The sequence below is a fragment of the Pseudochaenichthys georgianus genome, chromosome 14, assembly GCF_902827115.2.
Source record: "Pseudochaenichthys georgianus chromosome 14, fPseGeo1.2, whole genome shotgun sequence".
Classification (NCBI taxonomy): Eukaryota; Metazoa; Chordata; class Actinopteri; order Perciformes; family Channichthyidae; genus Pseudochaenichthys; species Pseudochaenichthys georgianus.
In genome coordinates, this window is record NC_047516.1 from 11,282,852 (window position 1) to 11,300,466 (window position 17,615).

Consider the following 17,615-nt stretch of genomic DNA (forward strand, 5'->3'; position numbering starts at 1 on the left):
ACACTCTGTTTTCTAAATGTCATAGAGTTCTGGCAGTAACCCTAAGGACCGCCAAAACACAAAAAAATCTTTCATAATATCAAGAAGTACAACATTATGTTTATTTAAAGGTATTTTATTACTGGAGTGTGTACAGACTTTTTGTAGAACCATTTATTGTAGCAATTCTTTAGAAAGCATTTTACTTTTCATAAGAAAGTTAGGCTTTTGAAAGTCCAAATGCAGCAGAGCGGTCAGGTTTCTCATATATAGATGTCCCTCAATCCCAATTCAAATCAAACAGCGTCTGTGTGGAGAGGCCTGCTGCTGCACAGAAAATGGCTGAGATGAAAATTCCAATTCTTGATTACAGGGAGCCATCTGGTGGCGGCTGAATGGAAGAGCAATACCAAAAGCAACAGCTAGAGCGTCTATTTCCAGCAAAGATGAGTACATTAGTTATGTGACTAAGCAAAGACAAACACACAAAAGCAACTCTCTCACTAGCTTTTTTTCTTCTTCAAAACCCCCTGTGCCTTTATCAATTAAAATAGAAAATAAAAATATGTGTTACAGTCCAATATTTTTCTATAACATTGCACAAATACTCCATCTATATATAAACATTGATAGGAAACACACCATATAAACCACTCGTGCCCAGCAAAAACCTTCAGTTCTAACCATTTGATGTCATAAAATAACTCTTATTTCCTGTAAATGACAAGCGAAAGGTATGCAGTTTACAGTATAAAACTCTGACACAGGTAGGATGAGTATTATAATACAAGGCGTCACATTAACTTGTTCTTTCAGCTGATTACGTTTGTGTATATTCAAGGTCTCTGCAGCACACATAATAATAATTTTTCCCGTGTAAAGAAGGCAAACACAGACATTTGCAACACACAACACAAAAACTCATTCCTTAGTTCTGTGTCCTCCTGAAGACCAAAGTAGAGCAGAGATACCCTTTCATTATACAGTACTGTAAACAAAGAGATGATCAACAAGATAATTGATCCTAAAAATCACTTTGTCTTGTGTTTTGAAATGAAAAGAAAATAGCGGTTTTAACTGTTTACTGCCTTTACATGCATTAACCCGTATTCATCAGACTTCTCTGGGAGCCTGGCATTTGAGGAGTACTGGAGCTATCACACATAACATATTTTTACCGAATGTACCATGAAAAGTAAATCTTAAAGTGAGTCTTCTCTCTTTTGTAGCGCACTGTTTGTATTAAAGACCGCCAGAATGAACAGTGCACTTTTACATTTAAATGCCAGAGGTGACAAGTAAATAAGAAATTAAAAACAATATAGGAAAAATACAAATAATGCAAACAGGTTTCCCGGCCTTTAGAAAGATTCTTCTTTTTTCTTCTTTTCTTGATAATAAAACAAACCTCCAGGTAAACCACCTTCCTATCTTCTTGGAGGAAACAACAGGGGGAAGGAAAGGAAAGAAGGAGGTGAGGGGCTCCAAACTCTTTTAGCTCATCTCCAGTTTGGCCATTTCCTGCACGTAGATCCCGATGCTCTCGCTGTCGAACAGCACAAAGTAGACGGTCTTGATGGTGGAAGACATGGTGGCCACAAAGTAGGTGGAGATGGCCTTCAGGATCAGCTGGGCTGCCGTCTGCTTTGGGAAACCATTCCTGGCAGAAAATAACAAACGTGGTGAAACACTCGTCTAACAATTAAAAATAAGTAATTCAGCATGAAAAAAACGTTCAAGATGACCATTTACTAAGAAATCAATAACTCTACACAACTAGCATTAGGCTTCAGTCAAATTTGAATAGTTCCACAAACTTTTCCCTTGACCTCATGCAGCACAGGCTTGCAAGGATTTTAGTTTTGAAAAACTCCTAAAGAAACTTGAAGCTTGAAGTTTGACAAGGGAACCTGACTTCTACTGACTCCCTATGACTGTGGATTCACACTCTCTTACTGTTCCTTCCAATACTTGACATGTTTGTGTAAATCTTTTCAGATCAAAGTGAAGGTATTTACATCTGTTGCCAGGAAACTATTTAACCTCCCATTTAGTCTTACAGAGAGACAATTGAGAGAAATGCACGGGCGAGCAGAGACACATGAGCAGGCACCATCTACTGCTGATGATGCAATTTTGCCATTTTCTTGGTCTGGAACCCAGGTTTAAAAAAAGTGTTATGTAACCACACTTTTTGGCAAACCACCTCTAGTTTTTGACTAAAGTAAGCCAGAGTAAAAACACCCTCGGGTTGATGTATTAAATGTAAGAGACACTTCCTCTATTAGTTTAAGATAAGATTACTGTTCTTACAGCATCTCAATTTCACAAGCATCAAAGAAACATTAGGTCTTCAAAACTAATCATTATCCAGTGCAAGATAAAGAAAACGTATCTCTAATAAGGGATTGAATGTGTTCTTACCTCCCACTACCCAATGGAGGGGAAAGCCACAGACTTAGTTTCTTCTCATCCGCCAGAGCCAAGCGTTCTTCACCGTCTTGTCCAGCATCTCCTCACATTTATCGGAGCCCCAGCCCTGGACTGTACAGTGGATCACGTACTTAGCGGGACCAAAGCCAAAGCCAGCGGTCAACACAGCTGAGGGACGAAGGAAGTAGACGCTTTGGTTAGAAATGAGGTTTGATATAAGTGTAGCATTACCGGACTAAAACAGCTCTCTGTTGCTCTGGTTGAACATTCAATTGTAGTAAGAAAAGGATCTCTCTTTTAGGATCAATAATGTAAATGGAATCTGACAAATTATTCTTTTTAATTATAAAGTATTTTTTTCAAAGAAAATCAGTTAACCAATTACCTTTCTTTATACATTGTCAGACAATTGTAAAAACAACGTTACATATTACCATAGTCTAAATTGCATTTTATGTTTGACCAACACACTGAAATATACAAATATATTCACTCAATGAAAAAAAAAGCCAGAGCGAGTGAATGTTTGTATTTGATGTCTTAAAACAAACTGAATTTTTAGGTTTATCAACAAATTCCTTCAGCCCTAAACTACATCCATTAAATGCCACTGTCACCAAGCTATAATATTTTTTAATATAGAATACAGAAAAAAGAGATTAAATTGGTTGAGGCCAAAAACGTACAAATAACTGAAGTAATAAGGTATTACCACCAAACTCCCAGGAAATGTTTACATGATGGTTTGGACAACATTGAACGCTAAAATAAAAGACAATATGTAGTCACCCAGAGCTGCCACTTCTAATAATCAGTGAAATAAGTACCTATATTTTCTCTGACACGACGTCATATTTTGCTGTAACTTTGTGCTAGTAATGATTACTGACAGTAAGGGAACTTATTCACTGCTGTCATTCTGCTGGATATTTTCCTGTCACTTCGTAATCGTCCACAATCAAAATCCATTTCATTAACTCATTTTGTCAGAAGTTAAAACCCGGGAGGCCTGAGTTGCTAAAAAGAACACTTTGCTTCGTGGAAAAAGTATGTAGCAAATCTCCAATAGCTTAAAATGGTTTGGCCGGGGTATTACAGTGAGGTGGGCCGGAGAAATCATTTCTCCGGACAGCTGAAAAGGAGCAAAGAAAGGAAGAAGAAGAAAAGGGGAAAGAGGAAGAGAGGAGGAAAAGAAGAGGAAGTCTAACCAGCAGCTGTAGACTCAGCCAGTGCCCCTGACTCTGAAGCGAGAAAGCCTCCAGTCAGATTGTATTAGCCCTCGGTGAGCGTGGGACTGGCCTGGAGTCAAAGCTGAGTTATTTCCAGATGGAGAGACTTCACACGGCAGAGCGAGAGTCACCCACATGTGATCTGGTCCTGAGGTAAAGAGTGTGGATGATGATGATTATGGTTTTTTTTTTACGACTGGCTGCACAGTTCGACTTGTTTTATGGTTTTGGAAGGAAGATCAGTGTGTGGTGGTGCTGGTGAACTGCACATCTGGAGATCACCTGTCAATCAAACTATGCAGACAACCCTGTGACACTTCACTTTGGTGAGTGGTGTCCTTTATCTGCCAATCTAGCCAACCATCTTCTTTTATTCAGCATGAAGAAAAACTAAAAAACATGAAGTTTCTGCTGGGAATTTGACTCAATCTTCCCTTGTGCAACATAATTGATACACCTACAGTATACCAGGTGTCTTTCTGTATTTATCTTATTGTGAATACATTTATGACCAATGATCAAAAACAACAATGTCTCATTTGTCTTCTCTCTGATAGGCTCTGCTGGCTCTGCGTTCGGTCACCTGGTAATCTATTTAAGATCTCCACACACAGAGCGGGATTTAGATGCTAAGCTAACTTGGCTGAATGGGAGAGAGTTTGTTAGAAAAAGTGAGTGAGTGATGAATAATGATAGAGACAGATGGAGAGAGTGGAGACAAATGGACTGAAAGATAAAATAATCTGATGGCTCAAGAGATATGGCTCTCTAAAGACCTTTGCCTGTAATTTTAGACTTAAGTAGATTTAAGTGCCAATAATAATATTTGATCATTTTTATGACCAAAACTAGAATTACAGCATTGGATTTGTATGCCCCCGCCAACCAGTCATTACTTAAAATTAGTTTTTTTAGACATTTGGAATAGATATAACTAGCACATGAAAATGAGTTATAACAGAGAATGTGTGAGGACCATGACCTTTGTTAAATCTACTCCGATTATTCTGGAGTCCGAGGAAACATTTGTTCCTATTTGTATTTTATTTCCCCCTGTTGTTTCTGGCCATGGTTAATCCTTGCTGCAGTGTCCTGACATCATTTGGTATATGTGGATGCAGAGGCCAATAGGAACCAGCCCTGTTTATTCTGGTGTGTCTGAGTGTGTGTGAGACATTTACATGACACATGGTCATGGGAGTTGGGTAGGGCTTGAGTGAATGAATTAGTAACCGTTTGTTTTGACGTTTTCATCACTGTTAAATCACCTGTAGTTTGTTTTGCATCACCAATTTAAAATAAATAAATTAAATTGTCAGGATGTAGGACAGAAAAACTGCACACCAATAACATTTGCTTGTTGACTACAGGCTGCCCAGGTAAAGCAGAAGTTCTATCCAGGTTGATTTAATAATGAATGAGTCCACGTCCTTACTAGGGAAATCCTCCAGGGTACTTAAGCAGAAATGACCAACAATGCTTTAGGTTTAAATAAATACAAAAAAAGATGAATAGGAACTACCTGACATTATCTGCTCTGTGCACTTACCGCCAGCCACCTCCAGAGGGCCGTTCTTCTTCTTCAGCTCCGATAGCGCCTCAGTGAACTCCTTCCCTCCCTTCTTTTCCAGAGCAACACCTGGAAGTGGATAAAAGGATTGGAGAGATCACATCGTCACAAACTGCTGATGAACACACAGGCACACAGCAGGAAGGAGGAGATAATGTCATGCAGACCGGCAAGCAGGCAGACATGGAGACAACGATGCCGTCAATCATTTCACCTGGTTTCCCCCTGAATATCTGAGCTACAGAGTTTCTGGTTTATGAGACTCAGGAAAGGTTCACAACCCAAGTGTAAAGATTCAGGGCTGCTATTTTCCATATGACTCATCTGAGTCGTATTAAAGCTGCGGTGCCTAATTACTTCCCTCTGTCTTCACATACTAGCTTTTTTGCAGCGGTCTGAGGGTGTTTTCTTTCACTCCCAAGTTACAGGATGAAGAATAAAATGACAGCTATACAGTTATAAATTAATGTATGAAAGCGCTAATAACTGGTTTTCAAACACATTTAAAGGAAAACAATCCAGGGAGAAAGTTCAACTCCGAAGTGTAAAATAAATGTTTAAGTTATGATTTAAATGTTGTGTTTTGTTTGAGTGTGATGGCTTAAGGAGATGATTCCACATCACTTAATTTGATGTTTACTCAGAGTTGAAAATAGAAGCCAGAACCAAAACTAGAGAGCATATAGGTGGTCAAAGTCTACCAGAGCGAGGGAAATAAATGTTTTGGCTGCAATATCAATAAATTAAATCATGCAGAAGAAACATACAATAAGGTTAATATCAACTTTTTGGGGGAAAAAAGATCTTTGGACAATTAAACAGCCAAATAACGCCTTTTTCTGATCATCCTTTGAGTCATTAATTAAAAATGTACTCATTAATTTAATGCCAATGGACATTGAACAACACGAGTGAGTTTTAATTAAAATCTTCAGGAAATAAACTTCTCAATCAAACTTTTGGTGGATTTTCTTTCAAACCAGCTGAACTGACAGCAGTCGAGGAGAAGAGGAAAGGAAGCGAGTTCCAGATCAGTCACATGTCAGTCTAGTGGAACAAAGCAGCAGCAGCAGCAGCAGCAGCAGCAGCAGCAAGGCTTTAAGATGCACTGACAGAAGTATACAGTTGTGTATGCATTATGCAATCATGTTTCTGTGTAACCAATGCACTTATTAGACTACTAAGGGCAACATGTTGAAGTTCTGTATTTATTTTCATCAGTGGGATAAGCTGTGGTGAATCATCTGTGGGTTAAACACAGAGGTGACACATGGGCACCACTGATAAATACTATATCCCTGCACATGTTGTAGGCTTGCTTTGGATTATACAATGTGCAAATACACTTGAAAAAAATAAACTGAAAGATGCTTTTATTTGTAAAATATGTGGATGGAGTAGTAGCCAAAGCAGAGGTGTGTCTGTTGAAGCAGGATCACTAAATGAGAAAAAACTGCAAAGGGCTGCATTGGTGCTAAAATCCAAACAATTATTTTTGTTTTTGGCCTAAACGGTGGATGTGAGGGGTTCAAGGTTTTCCAGCAACTTTGTTAGTGCTGCTTCGACCAAATGCAGACCGTTTTGAAAACTCTTCATTTCTGGTGCATACAAATGCAGGAATTTCTGACATCTGACAAAACAGTCAGCTGCAAACCAACAATGTTTGAGGATGCAGGAAGCTGCCAAATTTACATTTTTCGTGTCCACATTGAGTTTGTCTTCTGGGTTAGGTTTATTAAAAAACCTAGCATGTGACTGCAACTCTGTTAGGCAGCTGACTTCACATGGAGTTTCCCCACAAGCACTTCTTAGAAAATAGTCCTTGTTTAATTACATGTTCACTCATAGTAGAGCATAATTATCCACGTCTTAGTCAATGTTTCCCCAAATTACAGGAATACAATAGAAGCATTTAGAGTAGGAACAGCATGCAGTTGGGGGGTGTATTAAAAGGTTTTCGGACACTTTAACTAAAGAGCAGAATTCAAATGTGCTGCTGCTGTGATGTTTATCCCCAGACTGCATTGTGGACTATCTGGAACGTGCAGAGAGAGAGAGCAGACGGGCGCTAGCGTTCACCGGTGGTTCCTTTACCTACTTCACCACCTGTATAGAGGGAGGAGCTGGTCGGGTGAATGACAGCGTCGCTTTCCACGATGGAAATGTCGGCCCGGACAACTTGCAACTACAGACGACAACGACAACAAACGACAGGCAAACAACATGGAGGTAAAAACACAGTGTGTGTGTGTGTGTGTGTGTGTGTGTGTGTGTGTGTGTGTGTGTGTGTGTGAGAGATCAGGGGCAACAAGATGGGACGAAAACATTTAAACTAAAAGAGATGAAAAAGAATGAGGAAGAAAAGATACAAGGAAGTGAACACGCTCCTTTTTGGCCCAGGATATCAGAGGAATCAAGGAGGCAATTGATGATTAGGAGGCAGGACTGCACATTAGTAAAAATAAAATAAATGACCCCAAATTGTAGCTTACAGTCATCAATACACAAGATTGTATTATTTTATAACAATAACATTTTATTTAGGTAGTTTTCAACGAGGGAATTGAGAAAAATACTTATTGTATCGTCCTGATTTCTTGGCTCATAAATGAGCTGAGAACTGAATGATCTCCCTCCAGGCCACAGACCTTACTGTCAGGCTGCAGAGCACAACAAACAGAAGTTCGTGTTTTTCTTCTGTAAGTTGGTGCTTTAATTCATTAGAATGATGTCCCTGGAATCACAGAGATTCTTTAGCATCTCAAACGATCTGACATCCATCTAAAAGGAGGACAACCTGGAATGAACCTCAACACATCTACATGAGGGGAAGAGCAAGCAGGACACTGCTCTGAGGAGTTTAGATTGAAAAATCCTTGAATGTATCCACAGAAATTATTTTCTATGGATCTGTAAGAGAAATTCAGTTCTCAGTCAAAGAGCAGGCTGAGTTTCTCGAGTTCAGAGAAGATCAAAGTGAAGATCTTCACCAGGCATTCACACCGCTAGCGCCAGAGATATGTTTCTTTTTACTGAGAGTCAAAAGGCCTCAACAAGCACTCGTACAAATCTGCTGTAGCTGAGGTTTTCCTGGTAAGGAGACAAAGGCTTCTCATATAGCATATTTGCAGTCTATTTATAGAACACGAAATTGCTGCATCTTCCATCAAGGTTAACTGTATTTCTTTTACTAATTCCTAAAGGGCGCTGATTTTCACAGATTTATAGAAAACGTCCTTCAATTTTACTTTTCAGGTGTTTTATATTTTCTGATAAATGATTCCAACTCAAAATAAGGAGTTTTAGTTAAGCCATACATTGTAGACACAGTAGCTATGATAAAGATGTTGTTTCACCTGAACTTTTGAAACAACAACATAACATTCATCAGGCTGCAACTTACAAATTATGTATTTAATATATCATATTCCAATCACTTGTATATAGACTCTTATTGCACTATTTTTCTTTTTGTATTTACTTGCACAATTGTTTGTTTTATTGTGTTGCACTGTTGGAGGAGCCTGTGACCTAAGATTTTCATCGTCATAACTACACTGTAGCTATGTACGTATGACTAATAAAAGCCTTGAACCTTGAGATCTCTTCCACTTTCCAACATTTGTCCTAAATGATCATAACTAAAGCTGCCCACCGTGTGAATGAACAGATCTAGAGTGGAGGAACGTTTTTAGAGGTTTTAATTCACTGACCAATTTAATTGAGTAGTTAACATATAAATTGTAATGCTGTTCATTCAAGGATTTTTGACCTAAAACCCCTCTTGGACCAGAGATGATGATGGGGGGGGGGGGGGGGGGGGATAGGGGAGCTCACCTAGATCATCTTTAAGTTCAAGTTCAGCATTGATGGGGTTGATGACCCCCTCCACGTCAAAGCCAGCCAAGTTACTGACCTCGCTGTGAATGAGGTTGAGCTGCGTAAAGCGGGGGGAGGCATGCCAACGGAGGAAGAGCAAGAAGGAAAAGGGAAGGAAGCAAAGCAATTTAAAACCAGACTCATACCACTCCCTAAAGGAATACCTTGACGTTTTGAAGATTTATTATAAGAACTAGACATTCAACATATCTGCACTACCACTAATTCTTAGCTTTTGTGTGCAGTGACATGTACAATGTAATGTGGATTGACGACCAACACCCAACGTATAGCAGTATTTTTAAAAAACATCTCAAATACAAACACACAGCTACAAAGGTTATAGTGCTAAGTTCTACTGCTAGATCAGCATTAGTCAGAAATATATTAAAGCTCTGGTTAAGTACTTTCAAAGCAAACTGTAACAACTCAAATAGCTCACAATAGGATTGCAGACCTGGAGATGCATGGACTAAGAAATGCTTAATTATTTATAATGTCAATGGAAAGTAACTAGGATAATGAGGACCACACAGACCTCAACCAAAAGGGACATCAGTCAAAGGCTGACATTAACCAACAGGGACATGATGGAAACAATAACTAGAAGGTTGAAAACAACTTTTAAACTGGTCTCTTTGTGATTGTAAGAAAAGCACATGTAATACAAATAAGACCTTGGTTATAATAAAGTGTCCCAGTAAGCCACGACAGTGAAGCACCCTAAACAATACCCTGAAGCTGAAGCTGAATAATTCAGTTCAAACCTCAATGGTTTGACAAAAAGCTCTCCGATTTGACCCGCCTTTGTAGCTGTGTTGTTGTTGTTTTTATGTCATAATCACCACCTTATATATCTTAGTTGCAATGTCCATTAAGTCCTGTCCTACTTGTAGAATTCCTGGCTTCTAATGTAGTTGTGTTTGCAAAGGTAATCCCAGCATATTCATATGTTTTATTCTCTGTTTGCCAGGAACTTTACTAAAGGCTGAGGGAATTTTCTAAAATAAAAGTCAAAATATCAAGGTATCCCTCAGAATGTTACGATTTTTCAATGCACAAGCATTTAGTATTTCAGAGTCAAGATTCATCAGTCAACTGTTAGACAAACTGCACATCCAAGGTTTAAACTCCAATGTTTGAAAGGAAAAGGCCCAAATCATCCCAAAATAAGTCATTTGTGTGTGACCAAGACTTGAGCAGGAAAAGCACAGCAACATTGTTTAAGTCAATAAAGCAGAATACAGACAAGCTTTTCTATTTATGGTTCCACCATCTTAATAAGTTGGCGATTAAATGCATTATATATATTATGGCCAGTAAAAAAAGGTCAAAGAAATATTAAGCTGAAGCTAAAACGTTAGTTTTATTGTATTAGTATTTGCATATGCAGAGTGGACCAAACCATGCAGTACCATTAGCAGCAGTTCAAAGTCAAACTGAGCTGAAACATTGAAATCTGGAAGTATATTTTCTACATTTGGAGAACAGTGTAAAATTATTATACATTGGATCCATTCAGAGACCATCCTCTAATCCTTTCTGTTCGGTTCGATCTTGTGTTTTACTACGCCTCCCACAAACTTTAGAGAGGCAAAACATAACAGAGGACGCTGTTGAAAATATGCTTTTAACTATTTTCAGAGTGCTAAACACACGTATTAGGGCTGCACGATATTGGAAAAAACTGACATTGCGATATTTTTTCCCTGCGATATATATTGCGATATGAAAACATACAGGAATTGAAGAAAAGATCGTTTTTTTTCCGCAAACCATCCTTTCTTGAACTTTAATGCTATACAATTGGTATTTTTTTAACTATATTTAACCGGATGAAGGATTTTAGTCACGGACGTCTGGATCTTAAGTTATCAGAGCAACAAGCTGAGCTACCTCGGTTAGCAGCGCCGAACTGCCCTGGAGAAACACATGAAGCTACTTTATTCAGTGTTTTTCCTTTAATCACCGGGTCCGTTTGCTTTGGAGATTTGATTGTGATTGGTGGTTTGCTGTCACTCACTCAAGTACCCCTGACATGAGAGCCACTCGACTTTTTCCTTTAATCACCGGGTCGGTTTGCTTTGGAGATTTCATTGTGATTGGTGGTTTGCTGTCACTCACTCAAGTACCCCTGACATGAGAGCCACGCGAGTTTTTCCTTTTGTAGTAAGCAGCAAAATAATTGTAACATGACGTGTTTGAGTTAATTTGCCTACTTAATATCGCAAGTCCTAAAAAAAAAAATTATCGTCATGACACGATATATCGTGCAGCCCTAACACGTATAACACTGTATTTATATCGTTTTAATATATATTTTTAAAGATTGTGTGCTCAAAAGCCAAAATCAAAATAAGAATTTACTCAAATGTATTATCACTCTTTGCAATTATAGAATCAGCGACACTTCTTGCATCATTCTTGAGTCATTCATTGTCTTACACATGTCCCTTCCCCCCTCTTCCTTGTTTTCAAACTTAAATCTACTTTCATAAGCTTCTGATTTTGCACACAAAAAATAACTGCAGTAGATGTAACAGAAAAATGTACTTCCATGTTTCAGTTCAAATAAAAAAGGTTAAAGAAGTGTACATGCTCGGCAGGACAAAAGCGAGGAGAGCTTACAGATCTGAAATAAAGTGGTTAACATTTTTAATACATATGGCACTGACCTAATATCTATAATATGACACAGCATTTACCCATGTATGTCTTCCCTAAGGTATTTGTAAGTTATAAATGTTTTGTTTTAGTTTTATTTCTTATCTTTTTTTCAACCTGACATTAGTAAGACTTCTGTTTATCCCAAACGTAATAATGTATGTGAGACTCTGAGACACTGTAGTTTATTGTGTATGTATCTTAGAACTTCCTGTGCATTTCTACAGAACTCAAACTGACCTTTTGACCCAGAAAGAGGCTCTTGGTGGAGAGCACGGTGAAGCTGTCAGTGGGAGAGCCCTCTGTGGTGCTGTCTGCTGACGCTGCCTTGCTCACCTCCCCCTGCTTCTGTGGAAGACACAATACATGTTGACAGGATGTGGCACTTAACATTGTTTTTTTTTTTTCTTAGTCGCCTCTCTTGGGAGTTAAGGGGTCCGCTATACTTTTGCTTCTGAAGCAGGTTTAAAATAATATTTTCTGTGCCTTGTTCCTTCCTTTAAAATATATATCAAACTTTTAGTAATGTTTGGACTTTTTTTCCCCATCACTGCTTCAAAACATATAGAATATTTAAAATACAATTGACTGTATAGAAGCAGAGCTAATCCTCATTTAACAGCAAATTACACTTAAATATGTTTCTGAAAACAGTTGAGAAGAGAAATAGAAACTGAATATTGATTCATATTTTATCAGAGCAGCCTACTTTTACAGATGCATTGGGGAGGCAGGGGAACATGACTTTATTTTACAGCTTCATGCACTGCTGCCAGGATATAGGGAACCTTTCATCAACTACGGCAAAACATGGACGACAACCCACTGAATCCACATGCTCACATGGAGAGGTACCTTAGCCTTCGCTCCTCCCTTTCTCCCACTCATCTTCTTGCTGGCTGATTTCTTGACCGGCTTGGGTTTTTTCTCAGGTGCGGGTGAGACAGGAATCTCTATCAGTTTTCCCCTTGGTCCTCTCTTCTTAGACAGCAGCTCTGGATGGATGTTGGGCAAAACTCCACCTGATGCAATGGTCACGCCTTTCAGCAACTGAGACAAGAAGACAACGTTACAAACTGAAGTCATAGCTTCAAAGCTTTAACTTAAAAAAATATTAACTTGACATAATATCAAGTTTATATATAATGAAACATCTCTTCAAAAATGTTGTTGTTTTCTTTTGTGCAGCAGCTGACCTGGTTTAACTCTTCATCATTGGCGATGGCCAGCAGGATGTGTCGTGGTGTGACACGACCCTTCTTGTTGTCTCTGGCAGCATTACCCGCCAACTCCAAGATCTCAGCTTCATGGGTAAAAACAATCAAAAATATCATCAACAAATGTGGTTTTTAAAAAAAATGCAAATAATCTGAATGCACATAAACAGAACTGATGGTAAAAGAGTTTCTCGTCTTCCTTTATTCCCATGAAATAACTAAAGAGTAAATTGATCCGACTAAATATCACTGAAAATAAATATATAGTCTCAACATGTGTAATATCAAAAAGTGCCCTTAAAACATATGTGTATTGTTTTGAATGCATCCAGATACTACAAAAAACCCATGCTTTTAGATCCATCAACATCCATTGTCATAGAGCTTTGCTTAAAAAAGTTGTCATAGTTTGTTTTAGTTTACTGCCTTAAAGCATATGGAAAAAGTAGTTAAGTTCAAAGAAAGATGCATCTTGTATAGCTCATCATTCTCTCACCAGTGAGATACTCGAGGACAGCAGCCATGTAGACGGGCGCCCCCACCCCAATGCGATATTTGGGCAGACCCCTTTTGATGTATCGCAGCATGCGTCCTACAGGGAAGATGACCCCGGCCTTAGTGGACCGGGACGTCTTGGTCGACTTCTTTTTTGCTCCTCGGCTCGACATGGTGCTGAGACTGCTACCAGTGTGGACCTCTGCAGGGACACAACAACCAAGTTCCATTTAGACATCTGAATAAAACTGATTTTCTTATTGTTATAAATGGTGAGTCAAATAATAAAAAGGAAGTAATACAGTGCTGATCTGCTGAATATACCAGGTGTGACTAGTTTGTTAAATACATCTTGGCAACATACACTTGTCGTACTGGTAGAAATCCCAAACTGAGGAAGTATTTCCTATGCTGCCTAATTCTCCCACATGAAATCCCAATGTTAAATTAAGACAATTCTTCCACAGAGATGATTCAAAAATAAATAAAGAGGAAATTGCGCCCTGATAAATAACTTGAAAAGATCAATTCTGACACTGAAAACATAGTAACATTGTACTCGCCTGATGTCTTCCTTTACTGAATGAAAAAAAACGTCTTCTCTTCTCAGTATGAAATTGATGGTTCTCTAAGCAATTGTACAAATGCATTTCCTGAATATGTTACTAAAAGGTTTAAAACAAGTTTTTAGACTGTTGATACATTGAAAGCGTGTTAAATATATTAAAAAAAACAATTGCTGATATCATAGATGTTACATCCCAAAAATAAACTCAGTGTAATGTGAAATGATTACAAATATTATTGTTATTACGGATCACAAGTTAAATACTCTTCCTCACAAGTGTATCACTCCAGCAATATCTCAAGCAGTTAGTTTTGTGCTATCTTTCTCTAAAAATCAAGTTTTAAAATGCATTTAATTTGACCGAAACATTTTTAAATGTTTAAATACCAAATACCAGAGATCCACATTAGGCCTTTTAGAGAGTTTTTACACACACAGATCAACTTAAAAGTCACACAAGCTGTAAAAGGACATAGCTATGCTGTGTGATCACTGGTGGTAAATCTGCCAACTGACATTTTATTAATAACATTAGTACCCTGACATTTTCGGAATGGGCAATATTATATGTGAATTGCAAGTGGTCATGATTGTTTGGGTTTTACTCTAACTCTACACATATTTCAAGTCAATCCCCTGGTTATTTCCAGGAGATGTACAAATGTCTGTGGTGGAAATCATGTTTTACTATAGCACATGCAACCAATTAGCTGTCTGATTTGGATACTTAATAAGATCCACCAAAGGCCAGGCTGTTTCTTAAACCTGCTTGCAATGAATGCATTGATACATGACATAATATCAAACACAAACAGGGGGAATTGACCGCCAATGAGGTTAATGGCCAGCAAATAAAACATCTGCGGCATTTTACCACTCCGGACAGGTGCAGGTACGTTGGGTATTTCTCTCGACTGCCCACTGTCAACGATTTCCGCATGTCAACAGCGTCAGGATAGCTCGCACATGTACATTGAATGCATATTATAAACAACTATGCGTACAATTATGCATAAAATAGAGCTGTCAGACGACCTGAAGACATTTTCATGCTCCAGGTCAGCGAGCTTTCGAGTGGAAATAACCCCGGCGGAGTGGCAGCAGCTGCCCGCTCCTCCTCCCCTCCCTCCCCGCCTGTCAGCTCCAGCAGATTCGGCCTCCATGTATGCCAGTAAAAACACGAAATGGCAACGTAAGCCGTTTACGGCACGGAGAACCGAGACCGGCTCTGTTGATAACCATACTCGATCCGAAAAGACAGCAGGCAAGCCCGGTAGAAATACTCACAAAAAACACCGCGGTGGGAAAATGTCTCCGGTTCTCCAGGAACAAGTCTGGGCAGAGTCGACTCCCACAATCCACAGCGAGCGAGCCTGCTGCCCGCCGAGGGATGCAAATACTGGGGATGATCTTTAACCCTTTGCACCTTCACTTTGTCCAGGAAAACACGTGGTTCAAGCTGGAAATGCTGATCGTTTTGGTTCCAGAGCAGATCGATGCTATCTCAAACATGAAGGGTTCGGGAATTTACATTATTCAGCGTATGTTACAGTGGGTTACGTCAAACTGTTTCGACCAGGGGTGTCGCTAAATCTTGGCAACTTGTGCAAATATCCCCCCAACCAACCCACACATAGCCTGTGTTTGATTAACACACAAGCTTAGATTTTACAACAATGTGTTTTACTGGTCATTATGACTGAATTGTATTTTAATCTTATTTTCATTTTTTATTTTTGTATTCCTGTTTTATTCAGTCCTGCATTTGGTACTAAGTAAAGCTGACACAACGCTGTGTGTTAAACTTACTGACATGAATTTGCTTTATGGTCTTGCTTGTTAAGTAAATCACCAAATGGTGATCAGTTGACACTCAGGTAATGTGCTGCAGGATGGTTTCTTCATTTAAGGGGTCATCAGTGTTATCAATTTAGTAATCAGAAAAGTAGATTTGATCTGTAGCCCCTATTGGTATTTATGTCACTAGACATTTTCTAATGAGTCCTAAACTTGCCAAAAAACACAAGATGCTGAAATAGGGCAAAAGTGTCACTTGCTTTTCAAGATTCCCTGTTAGCCATAACTATACTGACAGTAATCCAACATGCAAAATACCAGGACTTGAAACTAAAGCAGCTAAGCATTAATTGTATTTATTTGTTTACTCCTGGGTTTTCCCACACATCTAAAAGACCTGTTGAAATGTGTGTCTAATAATTAAAGTAGGCTATAACATATACAACATATTATTTTACGTCTCGTATATCCCACACATTTAACCAATAAAAAATGCAAATACAAATTGTAATGTATTTCCTTATGTCAGGTTAAACTCAATGCAATGTCAAATAAGTCAGCCTTTTATTTTGAAGGTGAGTCTCTTCTTATAAATGATAAGGATATACAATCAAAGAACACAGTTGAACACAAATCCTGAGTAAACTTCAGTCCTGAAATTCAACACATGAATAACAAAATGGGTCATGATAAATCTAAATCAAGACACAGTCCAGGCTTTACAGCCCTCAGTGTGGCTGTGAAGGGTGAGTGACAGATTTATGCCAAAACCCAGCAGCACACTGATGCAGTGGCAACAGTTTTACACCAGAGGTCAGACCAGAGCGGTGCATTAAAGCCCAGTATACAGTTTTTATTTAAAACACATGTTATGCAGGAGGACTAAGCTGAAAATGAATGAACTTGCTGTCTTTGCCTCATGCAGACTACACACCTTGTATCTGTGGGAAGAATGCAGTTTTTTCATTTTTTATTTGATTAAATCACATGACAACAATAATGGCTGTAAATTATTAATCATGCCCTGTTTAGTGCAGAATAAAATCGAAAACAAACTAAAGATTCTAGTGAAGAAAATTATGAAATGATATGTAAATGTTTTAAGTATTTCATTTGTTGCTCTTAGGTTGCTTAGAGAATACGGGTATGAGTGAAATAACCTGCCTTTTTTCTATCAGCTTTAGATTTGTTTTTGTCCTCTGGCACAATGAAGAAAATATTGTTTACTTAAAGCTGAAGCTTTGTTTGAATGCAGAGTTGCATTGTACAACATAATCTAGTTTGCTGTCCTCTCTCACTACCCACTATAAAATAGTGATGAAGGATATCACTACAAAACTGTTCAGTAAGGAAACTTAAAAAAATAATCTCATTGCATGATAGAATATAGTCATGCAAAATACTGAGAAGGAAATCATGTGACCTGAGTTACAATATTTACATAATTTAGCATGTGCATGTGTTTTAAATTGCATAACTTCTGCTCACATAAGGTGAGTCTTCTGAGTTCCAGTTGTTGGTCTAGGGGTGGGGAACCTTTTTCCTCTCAAGTGCCATTTACATTTTTTCAACATCCTCCGAGGGCCGTACAAATGATTTACCTTAAAAATACTAAAATCACAGCCCATTCATTTCTCCTTTCTTTCATGCTGTGCAAAGAAAAAGCAACCTATTAATTCAAATATCTCACCATGAGTCACGCATGCATGTACGTGCACGGTTGTGGCATGACCACCAAAACAGAAATATATGGACACAAGATGTGTGCAAATGTATTTAGTTTC

At 38.5% G+C, this 17,615-nt stretch overlaps 1 protein-coding gene across 1 annotated transcript; it reads right to left on the reverse strand.

The window, feature by feature from the left end:
• Positions 1-1,436: 1,436 nt before the first annotated feature.
• On the reverse strand, positions 1,437-15,700 carry macroh2a1 (macroH2A.1 histone). Its single transcript, XM_034099283.2, is given in 10 exon segments — positions 1,437-1,639; positions 2,404-2,467; positions 2,470-2,580; positions 5,191-5,280; positions 9,049-9,148; positions 11,995-12,102; positions 12,610-12,804; positions 12,951-13,057; positions 13,468-13,668; positions 15,322-15,700. Coding segments are annotated over 9 exon segments (1,113 nt in total). The 5' UTR covers positions 13,640-13,668; positions 15,322-15,700; the 3' UTR covers positions 1,437-1,473.
• Between the last annotated feature and the right edge of the window lie 1,915 nt (positions 15,701-17,615).